The sequence below is a fragment of the Ailuropoda melanoleuca genome, chromosome 4 (genome assembly GCF_002007445.2).
Source record: "Ailuropoda melanoleuca isolate Jingjing chromosome 4, ASM200744v2, whole genome shotgun sequence".
Taxonomy (NCBI): domain Eukaryota; kingdom Metazoa; phylum Chordata; class Mammalia; order Carnivora; family Ursidae; genus Ailuropoda; species Ailuropoda melanoleuca.
The window spans coordinates 16092224-16110054 of record NC_048221.1 but is presented as its reverse complement, the minus strand read 5'-3'; the positions used below and the strand labels follow the sequence as shown (position 1 = coordinate 16110054).

At 52.2% G+C, this 17831-nt stretch overlaps 3 protein-coding genes across 11 annotated transcripts in view; 1 reads left to right on the top strand and 2 right to left on the bottom strand.

Moving 5' to 3' along the window:
- SETD2 (SET domain containing 2, histone lysine methyltransferase) overlaps positions 1-9728 on the top strand; it is a 91837-nt gene extending 82109 nt beyond the window's left edge. The window contains exons 18-20 of one of the 2 annotated variants that reach the window (XR_004624681.1): positions 2831-2883; positions 6697-6777; positions 8526-8577. Coding sequence is in view for 1 of the 2 variants with exons in the window: in XM_002912844.4 (XP_002912890.1) it covers positions 6697-6777; positions 8526-8627; positions 8899-9060 (345 nt within the window). In the remaining variant the exon portion in view is untranslated. Of the gene's footprint in view, positions 1-2830; positions 2884-6696; positions 6778-8525; positions 8628-8898 lie in introns of those variants that run through there. The other variant, XM_002912844.4, reaches the window with a different exon arrangement.
- A 2485-nt stretch (positions 9729-12213) lies between these two features.
- Positions 12214-15813, bottom strand: LOC100466539 (death domain-containing membrane protein NRADD). The gene is made up of 5 exons (XM_034658211.1): positions 15381-15813; positions 14038-14196; positions 13202-13379; positions 12941-13083; positions 12214-12844 (listed from the first exon to the last, which is right to left on the bottom strand). Exons 1-5 carry the CDS (start codon positions 15775-15777, stop codon positions 12525-12527), a joined length of 1197 nt encoding a protein of 398 aa, XP_034514102.1. The 5' UTR covers positions 15778-15813; the 3' UTR covers positions 12214-12524.
- NBEAL2 (neurobeachin like 2) overlaps positions 15797-17831 on the bottom strand; it is a 29210-nt gene continuing 27175 nt past the window's right edge. For all 8 annotated transcript variants that reach the window (XM_034658207.1, XM_034658208.1, XM_034658203.1 and 5 more), the window contains 6 exons: positions 17690-17784; positions 17343-17459; positions 17084-17242; positions 16861-17009; positions 16373-16508; positions 15797-16282 (listed from right to left, as the gene is read on the bottom strand). In XM_034658207.1, the coding sequence (XP_034514098.1) occupies positions 16181-16282; positions 16373-16508; positions 16861-17009; positions 17084-17242; positions 17343-17459; positions 17690-17784 (758 nt within the window). In that variant the 3' untranslated portion in view covers positions 15797-16180. The remainder of the gene's footprint in view (positions 16283-16372; positions 16509-16860; positions 17010-17083; positions 17243-17342; positions 17460-17689; positions 17785-17831) is intronic.

Genomic DNA, 17831 nt, shown 5'->3' with positions numbered 1-17831 from the left:
TTTACAGTGAGAGGGATAGTTCGTTAATAGTTAACTTGTCATGGCCAGAAACACAAGTCTGTGGAAGGGCTTTAAAAAAACAAAACAAAAACTTTATTGAGCTATAACATACCTAACATAAAGTTCAGTTGTTTTATGTTTAGAATTCAGTGATTTTTAATAAATTTATGCAACCATTGCCATAATCTGCTCTTAGAACATTTTTATGCCCCCCAAAAAGATTTTTCATATCCATTTACAGATAAATCCCCACACCTATCCCAGCCCAACCACAAATTTATTTAATTCTTGATAGATTCACCTTTTCTGGACATTTCATATAAGTAGAATTATATAACGTATGGTCTTTTGTGACTGGCTTCTTACATAGTATAATGTTTTCAGAGTTCATCCTTGTTATCTCATGTATCCAAATTTCATTTTTATGGCTGAATAATATTCCCTTGCATAGATGTACCACATTTTGTTTATCCATTCACCAGTTGATGGACATTTGGGTTGTTTCCACTCTTTGGCTGTAATGAATAATGGTATATGGACATTTGTGTTGTGAGACTTTGGACATACATCTTCAGTTCTCTTGGGTGGATACTTAGGAGTGGAATTGCTGAGTCATAGGACTAATTTATGCTTAGCTTTTAAGAAACTGCCAAACCATTTTTCTGAAGTAGCTATATCAGGGGCACCTGGGTGGCTCAGTGTGTTAAGCATCTGCCTTCGGCTTGGGTCATGATCTCAGGGTTCTGAAATTGAGTCCTGCTCCGGGCTCCCTGCTCACTGCGGAGTCTACTGGGGAGTCTACTCCTCCCTCTCCCCACACCACTCATGCATGTTCTTTCTCTCTCTCTCTCTCTCTCTCTCTCGTTCTCAAATCTTAAAAAATAAAGTAGCTATGTCATTGTACATTTCTACCCCAGCAGTGTATGAAGTTTCTGTAGGAGAGTTTTTATAGAAACAGGTATGCAGGGGGGAAACCCCTTAAGTGTGATGTGCTTCCAGCAAAAAATTCTCTGGACATTCACTCTGTGTCTTTTAGCCTTTTATCTCTGATTTGTCAGTTTTACCATTCTTATATTTCTATGAGAAAAATCTAAACAAAAGGCATCTGTTCTTTGTTATTAACCCTTTGGGTATAACAGATGAAAGAACAAATGAGTTTTGATCTTCCAACCAAACTTGCCCTGAAGCACAAGTCAAAGGCTTGAGGTGTCAGTCTTTGGATCCCTTTCCAGATCATTGTCTCTAACATCAATATCTACTCTGACTTGGATAGCTAGGGACGTACTTTGATCCAACCTTCCTAACCAGCTTACAGCTGTGTTCACCTCACTAGCATCTCAAAAGACATGAGAAGGATGCCTGTGGGGTTGTTTTTATTCCTTCTGTCCAACTTGTTTTCATCTTTAGGGCTTTCATGTAGGTTTTAATCCCCTTGGAGATACAGATTGTAGCACTGTGAATTTTCATTAACTTAGAGGCCTTGTGTGAGGTATTAAGGATAGAAAGAGAAATAAAACTGAATATTAGTCTTCAGGAAGTTCATTCTAAGGAAAAAGCACATCAGGGCACCTGGGTGACTCAATTGAGTGTCCAACTCTTGATTTTTGGCTCAGGTCATGATCTTAGAGTCGTGAGCTCAAGCCCCACGTTGCTCTCTGTGCTGAGCATGGAGCCTGCGGAAGATTCTCTCTGTCTTAAAAAAAAAAAGAAAAGAAAGAAAGAAATAGCCATATCTATATACCAAGAACACAGTGGGGTAGTTGCTATATTAGAAGTATGTACAGGAACACCTGGGTGGCTCAGTTGGTTAAGTGTCTGCCTTCTGCTCAGGTCATGATCCCAAGGTCCTGGGATCAAGACCCGCATCAGGCTCCCTGCTCAGTGGGAGCCTGCTTCTCCCTCTGCTGCACCTCCTGCTTGTGTTCTCTCTCCCGCTTACTCTTTCTAAAATAAATAAATAAAATCTTTAAAAAGAAAAAAAAGAAATGTACAAAATGCTATGGGAGCACAGATATTAATGGTCTGAGAAGATGTATCAGTGATATGTCACAAAAATCATGATTTTACCTATAGCCAAGGTGGGCAGGAAAGAGCATTCTAGGTAGATTAAGCAGTTTTTGCAAAGGCATAAAGTTAGGATAAGACAGAGTGTATATAGGGAATAATATAATTTGGTGCATATGGGGTAGTGAACAAGACTTTTAAAATATGGGAATGTAGGTCAGATTTAAATTGTCTAAGATCTTGGTGTCCTACTAATGTGATTACTGTATGAGAGTAGCAGAGGAATCAGTCAAATGTGTTTCCCTTGAGCAAAACAGGATCATTTGAAAAGGTGAGATTGGTAGCAGGGAGATCAGATTGGAAAGTATTATAATAACTTAGGCAAAGTGAGCAACTGAGAGTGGAGATGTGGGGGATTCACGCAGAGACGTTTGACACACATTGTGGTCAAGGCTTCACAAACAAGTGGGTATGGAAGAGGCAAGGAAGGCCCAAGGACGGCTTGGGGTGATAAAATCCCATTATTCAGTCTAGGGGATGAAGGAAAGATCATGAGGAGGTTTGGAAATAAGTTCAGTGTGGAATTTGAGCTTCTTACAGGACCCCGGATAAGAATGGCTGGTAGACAGTTGTGTCTAGGTTTGAGTCATCAGTAAATTGCTGTTTTTTTGAAACATTAGGGGGATATGGGACCCACACGGGGAAGGTGTATAATGGGCAAAGAATTCTTTGAGGAGTGGTATGTGGTGCTGGATGGGTGGTTTTGAAAGCTTTTGATGCTGAGACTAAGCATCTGTGAGAGCCCTCCTTCTCTGTTTTCCTCCAGTGTTGTTCCCTCCTCTTGGTCATCTTGTGCTCTCTTCCATCATCCGTCATGTGGTGAGTGTAAAGTCAAGCCTTCCCTTTGAGGACCCCAGACGCGAATCATTCCTGACTGCTTGCGTGATTGAAAGACAGCAGTTTTTACTGCTGCTTTCTGCCTTTTAATTAATATTCAGACACAAGGGTAGTAGATATCGTAAGTGTAACTATGTTGTGTTAAAATAGTGGTTGTGGAGTGTTTGTTGGGTTGAGGGAGTTGGAAGAGGATGGGATCAGAGGCCAAGAGTCTTTTCAATTGATGGTCCCATCTTTGGTGTTGGGGTAATTTGCAAAAGGATTCCATATGAAATCACTCCTTGGCAATGGAGAGGGATCTGGGAAATCACATTTGAGAGAGGATTGTCAAAAACCAGAGCCTGGATCTCTGCAGAGCAGATGGTTAGTTGCCCAATAAGCACAGCCTGGTCAATAGCTGGGGGACCAGAGAGAAACTCCCAGGACTGTACTACACTCATGGCCAGATGGAAGGAGTAGGAGTAGGAGTAGGAGGCCTTCTGGTTCTTCTTAGGACCTTAGTTCCAGGTGTATCAGCTCCACTTTTCTCTGCGGGAAATAAATGGAGCCTGTGTGTAATCTAGTCAGGCTTTTGAAACACTATTTCTAGAAACTGCCTTAGAGATCTTTTTGTTCCTGTCCAGTCCTTCTCCAGTCCCCACCATTTTTTTTTCTTGACAGAATCAAGTGTGGTGCCTTATTTAGAACCAAACACTGAAATAAATATTTTTGTTCTTTCTACTACCAAAGATGGTCACAACTCCAAAACAGAATATACTGAGCTTTTATTATTTTCAAGGCTTCTTCTTACTTCACCTTTTAATAGATGTACACAGGCTCACGCATTGCAGAATTTAGGTTGAATCGTGTATAGTGTTATACTTCTGCTTCTGGATCCATGCTGTCTTGAAAGATAAAGTTCCTCCTTGAATAATGTTTTACATTTCATGTTCCAAAGGATATTTAATTAATTTCAGGGAGAGAGCATTAGGTCGGTATATCGTGCTGTCTTTGTCAGGACTTCTTCCAGCCAGCCTGCACTCCCGAGTTCCAAGGCACATGAGCTTTGTGACGTGGTCACTTCTGCCTATATAATAAAGGGTGGAGTTTGCATTTGTTGTGTTAAACAGACAGAGTGTGGTTGCCAGAGCCATCCAATAAGCTTTAAGTCATTCCCTTTCTAAGCCAAAAAGACTCGAAACCTCACCTTGGGTAATATGAATGTACTTAGGCCTTTCTTGTTATATTCATATCTGGTCATATTCCAGCCAGATTGCCTGGAATCCGGATTAAGGCTGATAGCAGGGTGAGCTGCTAAAGGCAGTAAGCTCTGGCTATCTACCAGGCCCTCTGCCCACATTTCACTATGTGCTCTCATCTGGCCACTGTTCACATAGGTTCCTGCCAAAATCCTCCATTGGCTGATGACACCTTATATGAGCCAGTGGATGGAAAAGGCAACCTGATTATTGCTGAGGCCCTGGGAAAACATGGCTTTTTTGCCTGTCATAGGGCTTTCCCCCTCTCTGATGGGTTCCTGGAATCTCAGCGACACCACTGGCATGACAGGTAGATGTTCTCTACCCCATGAAATAGCTTGTTACATTTTGGGGACCATTGGTCCAGGCTCATGGTCTTTTCTGGTGCTAAAGGATTTTTAATCGGCAGTAGGCATTTTAGAAGGTTAATAATACTGGTTTTAAAAGCTTAGATATTGTAGAGATGCTCACATTTCAAATGGGGCTTTTCTGGAGTCAGAGAGGTTTTTTGTGTCAGTGTCCATCAAGTGTTGTCCTTGGCTCTGACTCTGGCTCTGGGTGCTGCTCGGCATTGGGCCTGAGTAAGTGTTAATCGGTTTCTGAAATCATTTCTCATGCCATTTGCAGACCACAGACCATGAGGGGTACATGAATTTCAGTACTCCCTAGAGTGCTTCATCTGGTTTATGATTTCCATGATGTAAGTCTAGGCATCCTTCATTTGAACATTTCCTTTCTCAGTCCCAGTTGCTCAGCACTCAAAAGGACCACGAAAGCTAGACAGAGCTCAGTGGGCTGTGCTCTATAACTGTGTTTTTAAAGCCCTACCAACCTCACCAAATCAGAGGTTAAATTAGAAAGCTATTAAATATGCACTAGATTTATTTAGCTTTCTGAACACATACCCCATTCAGAGGGAAGCAGAACGTTTCTCTTCACACAGTACCCTCACTGAGAGCCTGGCCTCTTTTGTAGGTTCAGGAGCCTTGAGATGGTTGTCATACCTCCAGGGCTTTCTGTAGCCGTTGCTGTTGCTCCTCATTCCTGAGATCTACAAGAGAACAGCTGAGGGTGTGTGGAAGTTTCCTGGGCTTATTGAGGCCGTTCTTGATCCCTTGCTACCCGAGGTTTTTTTGTGAAGCACAGCCATGCACTCTCCTCCTGGAAGAAGTAACCACAAAATCCCAAAGCGAAACATTAGAAAATAGAGTTACAGTGTGCTTTTTGGTCTTGTTTCCTAAAAACAGGTCGAATCTGTATGTTCTTTCTACTCTGCCCTCCCCCTCCGGCTGCCACAGCCGCAGAAAGTAGAAAAATGGAAAATATGTAAAGCTTTTATAGCAAATCAGAGAAAGCAGATTTGTGGCAGCCCAAAGCAGGGGAGTGCCACCTTTCTCTGGAGCCAGTCCAGAGCAAAGGGAGTTGAACAGCTCCTTCATCACCAGTGCCTTCAGACTGTTTATGGAAATGGAAGAATCAGCACTGGGGGATGGAAGGGGAGTAGAAAAATTCTCCGCTCTGAGCGGCTAGCAAAAACATGAAGTACCTATAATAGCAACTGTGGTTTCTACATCCATCTGAAATCTTTCAGAAGGAAATGCTCATAAATCTTTTCTATGGAAAAGTACATTTACTAATGGGCTTGATGGTTGGTGGTGGGCAAATGTATGGGGAGAAGGCCTTGCGTGGCAGGTGCGCTGAATGCCAGGGCTGCCAGCCCCTTACCTCTTGGCAGTGTCTGGTTCAGGGGAACTTGGCAGCCTCCCCTCTAGCACAGTGGGAAAGGAGTATTTTTAGGTTTGTCGTCATCTTACCAGCTTGGGACAGAGTATCTTCTGTGTCTTAGCATCTATTTATCTGTTCGCTGACTTGGTTGACTCTTGTCTCCTTACCCCCCCGTACCACGATATGTCTTTAGTCTTTACTTTCCTGAGCTGGAGATGCCAGCCTCCAGGGAGCCTGTGCTGCATGCGGAGATGGTTTCCCACAGGCCAGCCAGTTCTGTCTTGGGAGGAAAGGCGATGAGTACACAGGGGGAGTGGAGAGGCCTGGTAGGACCATGGTGTGGTCTGATCTGACAGTTGTGTGGCGAAAGGTCTTCAGAACAGAGGACTTTGCCTTTGTCCTGGAATCCTAGAATGTCAGAGCCGGGAGAAGTGGAACTCACCGAGCTGAGGCCTCACTTGACAGTGTGGGTACTGAAGCTCAGAACAGGCACCTGAGGGGCACATCACACAGTACGTTCCTCTGCAGAGAAGGCGACTCTGGAACAACTGAAAATGTTTAACAACATCAAGGATATAACTTTAACTTGGGGCAGAGAACGTGGTTTATAGGAAGGAGGCCATAGCCAGATGAGAGGATTGAAACGTGAGGTAAGACTGGTAACAGCAGCCAAGCTGACTCCAAGCCATGCCCACTTAGGATTCGAAATGGATCCTAAAACTATGAGTCAGGTGTCCCAACTGGGAGAAAGAAAGGAGGGTTCTGGAACAGCAGGACATCACCGACCTGACCTCTCATGCCAGCACTGTTGTGTTTTCTTTTGTATTTCTAGACCTCGAAAAAGCCTAAGACAGCAGAAGCGGACACCTCCAGTGAGCTGGCTAAGAAAAGCAAAGAAGTATTCAGAAAAGAGGTAAGGTTTGGTGGGTGTGGGCCCTGAGCTCCATAGGCTTAAGCCTGAGCCCTTTCCTTTCTTGTCCTAAGTGTTACGCAACCCTGCCTTTGGGTGTTCCCTTGCTTCTGTGGTGTAACTGAGTAGTTGTCATGTGAGGGGGGCCCATTGGAACGGTCCTTTGCAGGTGGGTGATAAGCACTTTCATATCCATTATTATTTCATCCCTGTAACCGCTCTTGAGATAGGCAAGACAGGAATTGCCATTCTTCTTACGCAGGGAGAGGACCTCTTAAGGTTCAGAGAAGGTAAGTTCTAGACAGACGACCTGAACCCAGGCCCTCTGGCTCAACGTCCAGTTCTGTTTCTGCGACGTTTCATTCGATGGCTGCCTCATCCTCACGGGACTGGGAAAAAGCAGCTCCCCTTCATGCTACTGGAAGTGTGTGTTTCCAGCTGTTAGGACACCAGCCTTGTCTGCTTCAGGGCATCTAGATTCTGAACTCCAGTCCTGATTCACTGACTGTGGGAGGAAGCAGACCTAAAGAAGTAATGGCAGGCTGTGTGCCATCTTCAGGCTGGAGGCCACTGCGCGGGGTTTCAGGAGGGGCTCTTGAGTTGGGTGTAGGAATGGACCAGAGATCAGGAGGGATGTAACTTCAGGCAGTAGAATGTACAGTAACAGAGGAAATCATCATCCCTTCCACGGGATTAGCACAGGGTGTGTGAGCAGTGTTGGAAGATGAGGCCGAGCAGTACCGCATCTTCATCTAGGGCCTGTGTGTCTGGCAGTTACAGGGCGCCATTGCAGGACTGGAAGCCAGGAAGAAGGAATTCCCTGACTGTATTTGGGGAAGTGGATTGAAGCTAGAGAGGATGGAGGCCAGAAGACCATAGAATAACTGAATAAAAGCCTTTCCCAGGGCTAAAACTTAGTTTCTCGCTCTCCCTGTGTGAAATGATTGGTGTTTCAGCTCAGCCAACCGGCAGCTGTTGGCTCAGTGCCTGCCTGGTGATAGAGCCTTGTTCTTTGAACATCCGAAGCCTCCTGAAGTTTCAGGGATCAGTAGACCCTATTCAAGGTGCTCCCTGACAAAATGGTTATCATTGACCTCTTTGCTTCCTCTGTACTCTGGGATCTTAGCACCACAGAGACTTTCGGAGGTCCTGTGGGGGGTCTCTTTTGAGATAAGCCACTGGTAGGACAGACAACTGCAGAGACCGCTCAGGAGGATGCTGGGCATCGTGTATGGGAAAGGGTCCTGTCCTGGGGCTTCTCCCACCAGCTAGCATGCCATGCCTACATGTGCTTCCGTTGCTGTGGTGTGGATCAAGGGACGTGTAACACAGAATCGGAGCGACCTTCTGTAACAGAATGCCTGTGTTCCTGGGGTTGCTCAGCACCCTAGCAGCACTGGGACGCACTCTCTGCTCTGCCTCCAAGGTACAGTCTCTTTGTGTCAAGGACATGAGATTGGTTAGCTGAGACCGGGGGCTGCTGTGAGATTCAGCAGTGGAGTCCTGTGGCTGGGTCTCCTCCTGCTGCTCTCAGTCAGGCTTGCTCATCTATCCAAGGCAGCCCCTTCCCTCTCAGGGCTGACCTAGGATCCTTTTCTCTTCTATCCCACTGGCCTAGTAGCACTCTTCTGTCCAAACCAGCCAACCTGAGTGGCGGAAAGGGAAGGATTGACTGTCTCATTATTTCCTCAGTGCAACCCCTTACCCTCTCTGGACTTTTGAGCAGCGTGTGCTCTTTTTCCTGCCTGCAGATGTCCCAGTTCATCGTCCAGTGCCTGAACCCTTACCGGAAACCTGACTGCAAAGTGGGAAGAATCACCACAACCGAAGACTTCAAGCATCTAGCTCGCAAGGTATCCCCTCTGTCCGTTCTGATGATGCTCTGGGCAAGCCTTGTACCTTTCATCAGAGAAAGTGGGTCTTCCTTGCCAGATGCCCAGGCTGGGGACCTAGAAGAGGGAGGGAAGGTTAGGGAAGGGAGGGCACCCTACGTGAGGGTGGGGTTGGTGGTCCTCTCACAGACTCGCAGAGCTTAGCCTACCCTTTCTGCTGACCCCAGCACCAGGCTGGCCTCACCCCCTGAAATCCTTTCCACTCTGGTCTCTTTTCCTATGTTCTGGACAGCTGACTCATGGCGTGATGAATAAGGAGCTGAAGTACTGTAAGAACCCTGAGGACCTGGAGTGCAATGAGAATGTGAAACACAAAACCAAGGAGTACATTAAGAAGTATATGCAGAAGTTTGGGGCCGTTTACAAACCCAAAGAGGACACTGAATTAGAGTGACTTGTGGGGCCAGGGTGGGAGGACAGGTGAGCAGGTGGGACAGACTCGGGAGAAGAAACTCTGCGGGCCCGCTCCCCCCCCCCAACCCGTCGGGGCTGTGCTACTGGTGACACGTCACCCTGGGGAATTCAGACCTGCAGATTGCATCTGAAAACCACGAAAACGAGCTCCATCTACAAGTGATCCCTGGTCATGAGCTGTTGGGGTGTGGTTGGAGGCCCATCAGAGGCAAGGGCTTAGAGAAGGACCCCGCTAAGATCCTGGCCAGGCATAGCCCCACTCCCAAACCTGGGTCTCCTCCTTGGCGGTGCTGTCAGCGCACAGACCCATGCGCATCCCCACCCATGATCCCTCACCCCTGACGATCTGTATTATATTTTAATGTATATGTGAATATATTGAAAATAATTTGTTTTTTTCTGGTTTTGTTTGTTTTTTGTTTTGCTTTTAGCCTCTATGTGCTAGATCACAGGAAGACTTTGTAAGGACAGTTTTAAGTTCTCCTGCAAGGTTTAATTTGTTATCATGTAAATAGTCCAAAGCAGGCTGCCTTGTGGTTTCGGCCAGCCTTGTGCTATGTTGATAAGATTGATTTACTGCTTAAAATCACTTTACTTTATCCAATTTTTACTGAACTTTTTATGTAAAAAATAAAATCAATTAAAGAAGTTGGCATGTGTGTTCCCTAAAAACTAGTCAAGCATATTTGTATATAGTGGTGCCATTGGAGAGAGAAAGGAGAGATGGTGGCCACAGATGTGTGAAGTCCAGAGTTAATCCTTGAGCTTGTGGTTCATCACAGGCCTTATTCCCGACAGGTCCCACTGTGACTGATACTTGCGGCCTTGGGATCTTATGCCTGTGTTCAGGGTGGAGTCAACTTGAACTACATGTGTTCCAGAGCAAAAGAAGCAGAGCTGAGGGCCTCTTTGTCTCTGGGCTTCTTTGGTTAATAGGTCAGGCAGTGAGAAAGGCACGAGTTTTCCCCTTTATAGCTCCTGGCTGAGGAGAGAGACGCATTGAACTTCTTCCCTCCAAAACCTGAGTTCCCCAAGCTCCCTGGAATGCTCTTTTGATGAGTGGGTTCCCCAACCTCCCCCACCATGCACCCTGACACTGGGCGTGGACACCTGAGGGAGGACCCCTGTAAAGGCGTACAGTGCACCTGCTGTGATGAGAGTGGACATCTCCTGGAGGAGGCAGGGCTCAGTGGCCCAACCCACCTCACCCACCACCCTTTGATGCATCAGTTGTCTGGGCTGTGAGGAGGACTGTAGGCTGCAGGCCAGTCTGGAGCCATCTTTGCAAAGAGATTGGTCCCATCTCTTCCTCACCAGGGCTGTTTTGCTCCCTGCAGCAATGCCCTTGGGGAAGGGGCTGTGGCCCGCTGAGTCTGGGGCAGGGCGGATGGCGCTTAGAGCATTCGCCTGCTGGGTGCTGTGCTGGGCACTTGGAGCTTGGGTTGTGCTCACTTGATCCTGACAACCCTGGGGACAGGAGTTGGCACTGTTTGGATGAGGAAATTCAGGCTCAGAGAGGCTCAGGAACTCATATCCTCATTGTTAAAAGAGGAGAAAAACACCTATTTTAAAGTTCTAATCATTAGACATGCTATTTAATAATGTAGCCAAAGTGTTTTCCCATGCTTCTGCAGCCTTCAAAACTAAGGCACATGATACCAAATGGATGGACTCTTAATTCAACCCTCTTAACATTTGAGAGTTATTACAGAGAATATCTCCGTTAATGTGCGCATTAAAAGGGAGTGGCTGTCTTTGGGGTGGGTTTGTGGTGCAGGGGTGTGGCCCTGTGCTCTGCTGCCGCTCACACCCAAGTCAAACTCCTGGTTTGACCCGAGGCTCCAGGTGTCCGATGTTCCAAGGACATTTAGGTGGCCTTTCATTAAAGGGTGGCGACCAGGGAGCTATAGAGTTTCAGAAAGGACACCTTTGAAAAGGGATAGTTATCTTAGCTCCCTATTGAGTTTTTTCGAAAACTTCTCCCGTTCCACACACCCCTTGACACCTTCAGACTCCAATCCCTCAGTTGTGATGAGGGGTACCAGCCGATCCAGAAGCTGTCGGGTGCCACTCCACACAGGCTTCCACATTCAGGGCCAGTCCGGTCCTCGAGAGCCCGCGGGGCAGATTCCCTGCCCGCGGAGGTGTGAGCTCTCCCAAGTGCACTGGTCTGATTTCAGCTGACCGAACGCTGAGCTTCTGCTCTCTCTCCTGGGTTATCGCCCAGCGGTCCTCCCTGGATGGAGGGGGCTGCAAACCTGCCCTTCCTCAAGGACAAGGTTGCCGGGATTAAGCAGTCCCGGTGAACAGTTTCTAAGGAGCAGCAGTCTGATGTTTGGCACTCACAGAGCAGCCAATCCGTCACATGTCAGCAGGAGGACAGGATCAACCCGAGCAACTCCTGAATTTAGGTGGCTGTGTTGCATAAGTACTCTGACCCTCACGGATGCCAGGATGGTGGCCATTGTTCCTTCCTAGGCAGGGGCCTGTGTGACGTAGCAGCCCCTTCCAAAGGCAGTGAGCAGCTTGTCTGCTTCTCCTTGCAGATGTGTGGGGTGCAGGCAGCTTGGCTGCAGCTGCTCTGCCCTCAGCTGCCCCTTGGGGGCTGGGATGACCTGCCTGCCCTTGGCTTGTGTGGAAATCACAGACACAGCTATGCAAGCATGTGTGGAACTCCCTCCGGAGTCTGGAGCATGAGTCTTATAAGGGGAGTCTTGCTTCCTTTTTCTCATCTAGAGGTGACCTGATGCCCTTGGTAGCTGGCTTCCCAGGGCGTCCGCCTCCAGCTTCCCCTTGATACTGGTCACAGCAGAAGTCACAAAAACGGCCTCAATGCCAAGGCCCCTCAGTGCCAGTGTAAGGGGTGGGGGGGCCTACTGAATGTGCCATCCTAGTTGGTGTTCTCCGGCTAAGGAAGCTCAAGCTCAGAAAGGTAAAAGAGCTCCCTGCCACACACAGCCAGTGAATGGCAGCTGCGGGATGCGAACGCCAGCCTGGGCCTCCAGCGCACGCGCGTCTTCCACAGAGTGCGCTGCCTGCTGGCTCACGTGCTCCCACATCGCAGGACCCTCTTCTGGGCCTCTGCCTCATAGCCACCCAACCGTCCCACAGGCCCAAGGAGTCAGAGGCGGCACAGTAGTCCAAAATTGCCTTTAATAGGAGATACAAAAGTAGAAAAACCAGTTGAGGCTAAATAAGGGAAGGTGGAGTGGAGAAGAGGAGGGCAGGGCCACTCCTCACTGCTAAGTCCCCCCATGTCCTGGTCCCAGTTCTCGAGGAAGGTAGGGCAAGGGGAGGTGAGTGGTGGCCGGCTCTTCCGTGTTCCCTCCCAACAGAGCAGGCTGAGGCCACCGATGCCAGGAAGCTCATAGAAGGGAAAGTGTGTTCGGGTGGAGGGGAGCACCAAAGCGGGTTCCCTGAGAGGCGGGTCTGTGGTGGCGTCACTCACACCACAGAGCAGCCCTCAGCCGGGGGGCCCAGAACCCGGACCACATCTTCACGGCCCATGGCAGCCAGGGCACCCTCCAGCACCCTGAGGGTGGCACCACTGCCTTCTTTGACAGCCCAGTCCCTCAGCAGGGTGGAGGCTGGCACCTGGCCCCGGGCCATGATCTCCACGGCGTCAGCCTGGTAGCCCAGGCGGCCTGCCAGGCCCTGCCAGCCCTTGTCGGGTTCGCCTGACACTTCCAGGAGCCGCTCCACTTCCTCTTGCTGCTGCCGAGGGAGATGAACGAAGAGCCGGCAGCCACGTTCAGGATGTGGCCCTAGGGTGGGAGATGTGAGGGGCACGAGGGTCAGATGGGCTGGGTGGTATGGCACAGCTGGGGCTGGAAGTCTATAGACTGGGGAAGGAGGCTCACCCTGGCTGGGGGCGCAGGGCTCCCGACCACTGGGATTGTCCAGGAAGACAATGCTGTCCCCGTGCCTCTGGTCCCTGTCGAGGGCCCCCAGCTCTGCAGTCCGAGCTTTGGCCAGCTGCTGTCTTTGTTTATGTGAGCGCCAGCTGTGGGGAGCAGGGGGGACCCGCCAACCTGTTCCAGCCTTCACTGAGACAGAGAGGGAGCTGGCTGCGAGTCCAGATGGGGAGGGGGGTGCCAGAGGGCAGTGCCCAAAGTACCTACCACTTGAAGGCCACGTAGGCGAGCAGACCAAGGACCACGGCGGCCAGGAGGGCACAGTAGACCAAGATAATGCTGCCTGAGGCCCCTGGAGGCTCAGGGGGGAATGGGGAAGAGGTATTGGGGGCCAGAGCTCCCCCTACCCATACCCCTTCCCTGTCCTGTACTCTCTGGGTCTTATCTGTAGCGGAAAGGACAAATAGGAGCAAGAGCAAGGAATCAAGGCCAGGGTCTCTAACTAGCGGTCACTTAGACTTTGCTACCAGACAGGTTTGAACCAACAGTCCCTATTCATAGACTCAAAGATTCATACCACGGCACTGAGACTGGCTCCTTACCCACCCTTATTTCCCACAGCCTCCTCTCTGCTCCCCACTCTTGGACCCCTAGCCCTTCCTTGGGGCACCCTCCTCCCAGGTATCCAGATGTCTGCTCTTGCTGTTTGACCTTCTCTAACTGGCAGGTATCGCCTACTCGGGGAGGGCTCCCTTGATCTCTCCCAGTCTCTCCCTTTTCTGGCTCCGGCTGTACCTCCTCTGTCTACTGGGGCATTACACCGTGTGTCCCGTCTCTCCTACCACGTCTGGACCCTGAGAGCAAACTGATACACGTTGGTCCCCATGGGGGCCTCTGCACATGAGACCTTGTAGAGTTTCGCAAAATAAAGCTGAGCTAGAAGGCAAGTGAATGCTGCTGCTCGCTTCTGCCTGGAGGCCAGTTATCACTACAATCCAGTGCAGGCAGGGCATAGGGTACAGGGACTCCAGAGCTTGTGACTGGACCTGTGTGTGACCTACCCACCTACCCAATGCCCAGAATCTGGATCAAAAGGCACTTACCCACATGGACCATGCCTTCCCTGTGGCTGGAGTTGTGAAGCATGGCTCTGCCAGCTAGCAGTGCTCCCAGGGACTGCATCTCTTGGAGAAGGGGTTGGAGTGTCATGGCAACACTCAGGCAAAGGAGCTGGGAGACTTCTCCTCTGAGTCCAAAATCGGCTATGTGTAGCAAGATGGGGGAAATTCTTCAGGCCAGATGTTGGGAGTCCCTTGGTGTAGTGGGTCCTCCTCTCCTGGCTCACTCCATCGTGATTCACTCCAGGGCTGGTTACCGCGCCCCCCCCCCAACCTGAACCAGTTTCCTCCTGTGTCAGATGGGGTGGGGTCGACAGAGCTCGTCCCCACAGGCCAAAGCTAGAGGGGCCAGGGTGCACCTCAGGATGGAAGAGAGCAGGTTGGAAACTGGTCTGAGTCCAGGGATGGCACCGGAGGACCACAGAGGCTCCCATCCTCACCTCAGTCAGAGCTAGGCCAGAGACTTGCTGATTGGGGGCTCCCCCAGACATCTCAGCATGAGCCTGAGGAACCCAACACCCTAAGTCCTGAAGGTAGGGCTTCCTGTGACTATGGCCCCACTCCTGCCTCCAGGGTCAGTGTCCAGCCCTCACCTCCTGCCCAGAAACTGGACAGCAGGGTTCCTTGGTGGGTTCAGCAAGGGCAGAGAGTATATGGGCCCAGAGGCCCCCTAGTCCTTTCTCACCTGGGAATTCAGAAGGCATGGAGGCCAGAAACCTAAAGGGCAGGACTACTTAGTCCCAGGACCCATCTGGGACTGATCCTGCTGGGACCCGATTCCTAAGGCCTGGGTAAGAGAAGCCCCATCTGGGCTGACAATGGATCTTGCCCAGAAACGGCCTACAAAAGAAACCTGGGGGCAGGCCCTCCAACTCCCCAACATCCACCACCACATCCGGCCTGGTCTCCAAACTCACTTCCCTGCCCAGTCAGCAAGTGGGTCTGGGACAGTGACTGCGGTGGCCCTTGCCAAGAGTGAGGCTTGTTCATTTGTGTCACTTACCACATAAGGGGCCCTTCCCGGATCCTGGCGGGCAGGTGGGCCTGTGACCCGCGCGCCTAGCCACACCAGGCCTGTGTCTGCCCGACCCACCCTGAGCTGCGGGGCTGGAGCCTCTAACCCCCACCCCCACCCCCGCCTACACACACGCGCGCACACACACCCGTCTCCAGGCCACAAAATACGCCCACGCATGCCAACACGGACGCCGGCACTACGACGGACGACACCCGCACGATGGCGGGCCTCGAGGTGGGGGACAGAAAAGCAGCCCTCGGCTCTCTCGGTCCAGGAGGACCCGGAGCTCTGTCCTCAACCCCCTCCTGACCTGCGGCGGCCGCCCCTCCGCGGCTCCCAGGATCCACTCGGGCTGGCGGGACTCGGGCCTCTGCGCCGCCAGGCTCTCGTGGGCCAGCCGGGAAGGCTGCGTGCAGTCCCTGGGGAGGCCAGCTCCGGCGAGGCGCGGGGCTGGGCGGNGGCGCGGCCGTCCGCGGCCCCGCCCCGCGCAGGGACGCGCACACGTGCGGAGGCGTCGCGAGGGCGCGCTGAACCGGGAGAACTACCCGCCGGGAAGGATCTGCGGACGGAGTCCCCGAGGACAGGGGCGGCGCGCCTGGGGAAACTGAGCCCACGCGGAGGGGACGAGTCGCCCTGGAAGGCTTCTGGGCCGGGAACGCTAGCCCGGGACGGTGGCCTGGGCAGGCGGAGCCGCCGCGCGCACGCATACTCGGAGGCGAAGCAGCTACAAAACTAGGCCAGGTTTATTGCCGAGAGTGGGAGAGCGGGGGGCCGCCTTTAGAGATTAAGGCCACAGCCCGGCCCCCGTGCTCCACCGGGACGCGGGGTTTGGGAGCCTGGGCTCCCGCCCCACACTGTGCAAAAAGTGCTGTGCGGCCGCTGAGGCCAGTGCCAAACTCCGGGCGGCCCCTCTGCCGGCGAGGGGCGGGACTTCCTGGAGTGAACAGCCCACCAATCCCTGAGCTGGGCGGGGGTGGGGTCCCGCCCACCCCCGGAGCCGGGCCGACGGCCGCGGCTTGGTCTCCTCCGGATTCCCGCCGACTCCTGGGCGGGGCCTCCAAGGGCGGAGGCCGCTGGGGGAGGAGCCTGCGCGGTGGGGCGGGGCGGCTGTCAGCGCGCCTCTCCAGGGTTGTACTCTGTCTCCCCCGAGGACACCTGAGAGATGCGCCTGGAGGACCGCCACAGCTTCCGCGCGAACTGGCTGCTGCGCACCTGGGGGGCGAGGGGGGGAGGTAGGATTGCGGAGAAGTGGGCCAGGACCGGCGCTCCCCGCCCCGATCGAGGCCTGCCCCTTACCCTCACCTCAGAGGGCTGCCCCGCGCCCACCACGATAAGCTTGCCGTCCTCCAGGCCCACGAGCACGTGGCTGCGCTCCTTGGTCACAGCCACGCTGCGGATGGGCACCTTCATGGGTAGGGGAGGCGCAGCCGGGAGCAGTCTGCAGGGAGGGAGGGATACACTTGAACTCTCAACTGCAAGGGAGCTTTGTGTCTTCATTTTCCTGTGTACCCTCTCTGTCCGCATTGGAAGGATGGCTCAACTGAAGCCCTAATACATAAAGGGACCTCCTGCAAGTGTGTGGCTAAGGGAGGCCCAGAGCAAGATCAACCCACTCGGGACAAGAGACAGGCCCTGAAGAATGTGCCCATGGACATATAAAGGGGCTATGGGTAGGTCCACCGAAGGGGGGGTTCAGATACAGAGGAGGGGCTGGGAGAGTAGCACCTTTTAGTATCCTCTGCCAATGACTACCACCCTGAAGGTCCATGAACTCAAAGAACGGAACTCACTTGTTCAGGTGGAGGATGTGCAGGGCACACTGGGCTGTGCCCAGCAAAACAAAGTCCTCTGTCACGGCCAGGGCTGTGGGCTGCTCCACCAGGGGCAGTGAAGCCCGTAACTTCCCATTCACGGAGTACAGGTGCAAGGAGTAGGTGACCTGGAAGAAGCAAGATGTCAGCAAGGACAGGATCTCATATACCCCTTTCTTAGCTGAGCACCCCTTTTCCATACCTGAGCCCCCACACGCTCCCTCGCTGAGCTCTGTACCACAATCTGGCCCTCAGACCCCAGCTCCAGATGGGACACAGGTCCGGGTAACGTGGCCCCTGGGGGGCGTAGTGCTGCCACAAATTGGCCACGGCGTACAGTGTGGATGATCACAGTTCCATCCTGCAGGAAGGCAGTTTAGGGCGCTGGGCACAGGTCTCTAATCTCCAGGGGCATTGCCTAGCAAACTCGGCCTCCCCTGGGCGCAGGCGCACACACGCACCTCAGATCCAGATACAGCCATGTCGAGTTCAGTGCTGATGGCCACACAGCTCACCGCAGCCTCATGCCCGTACAGGACCTGCACGGGCTTTGATGCCAGTCCCACCGAGAGACCACCCTGTGGGGAGGCAGGGCTGGCTCAGGACTGGGGACATCTCACTACCCTGGCCCCTGAGTGAGAAGGCTACGGCTCAGGAAAGTGATGGCCTTGTCCAGAGCCACAGCGCTGGAGGGTTGTGGAGCCCCAGCCTTGCTCAGCGTGGCAGAGAGAAGGGCAGGACCGAAAGTCAGCCGAGGGGCTGCAGGCGTGGACTATGGGGGCCCCACGGGGCTGCCCACCCAGCACACCTCCTGCAGGAGCCGCCACACCATGCACGTGGTGTCCCGGGAGCCCGAGATGAGGTAGATGCCACAGGTGTCCAGTGCAAGGCAGGTCACGACATCTGCATGGGGGGCGGAGGGTGCAAGTGGAACGCAGTGGTCACCCCCT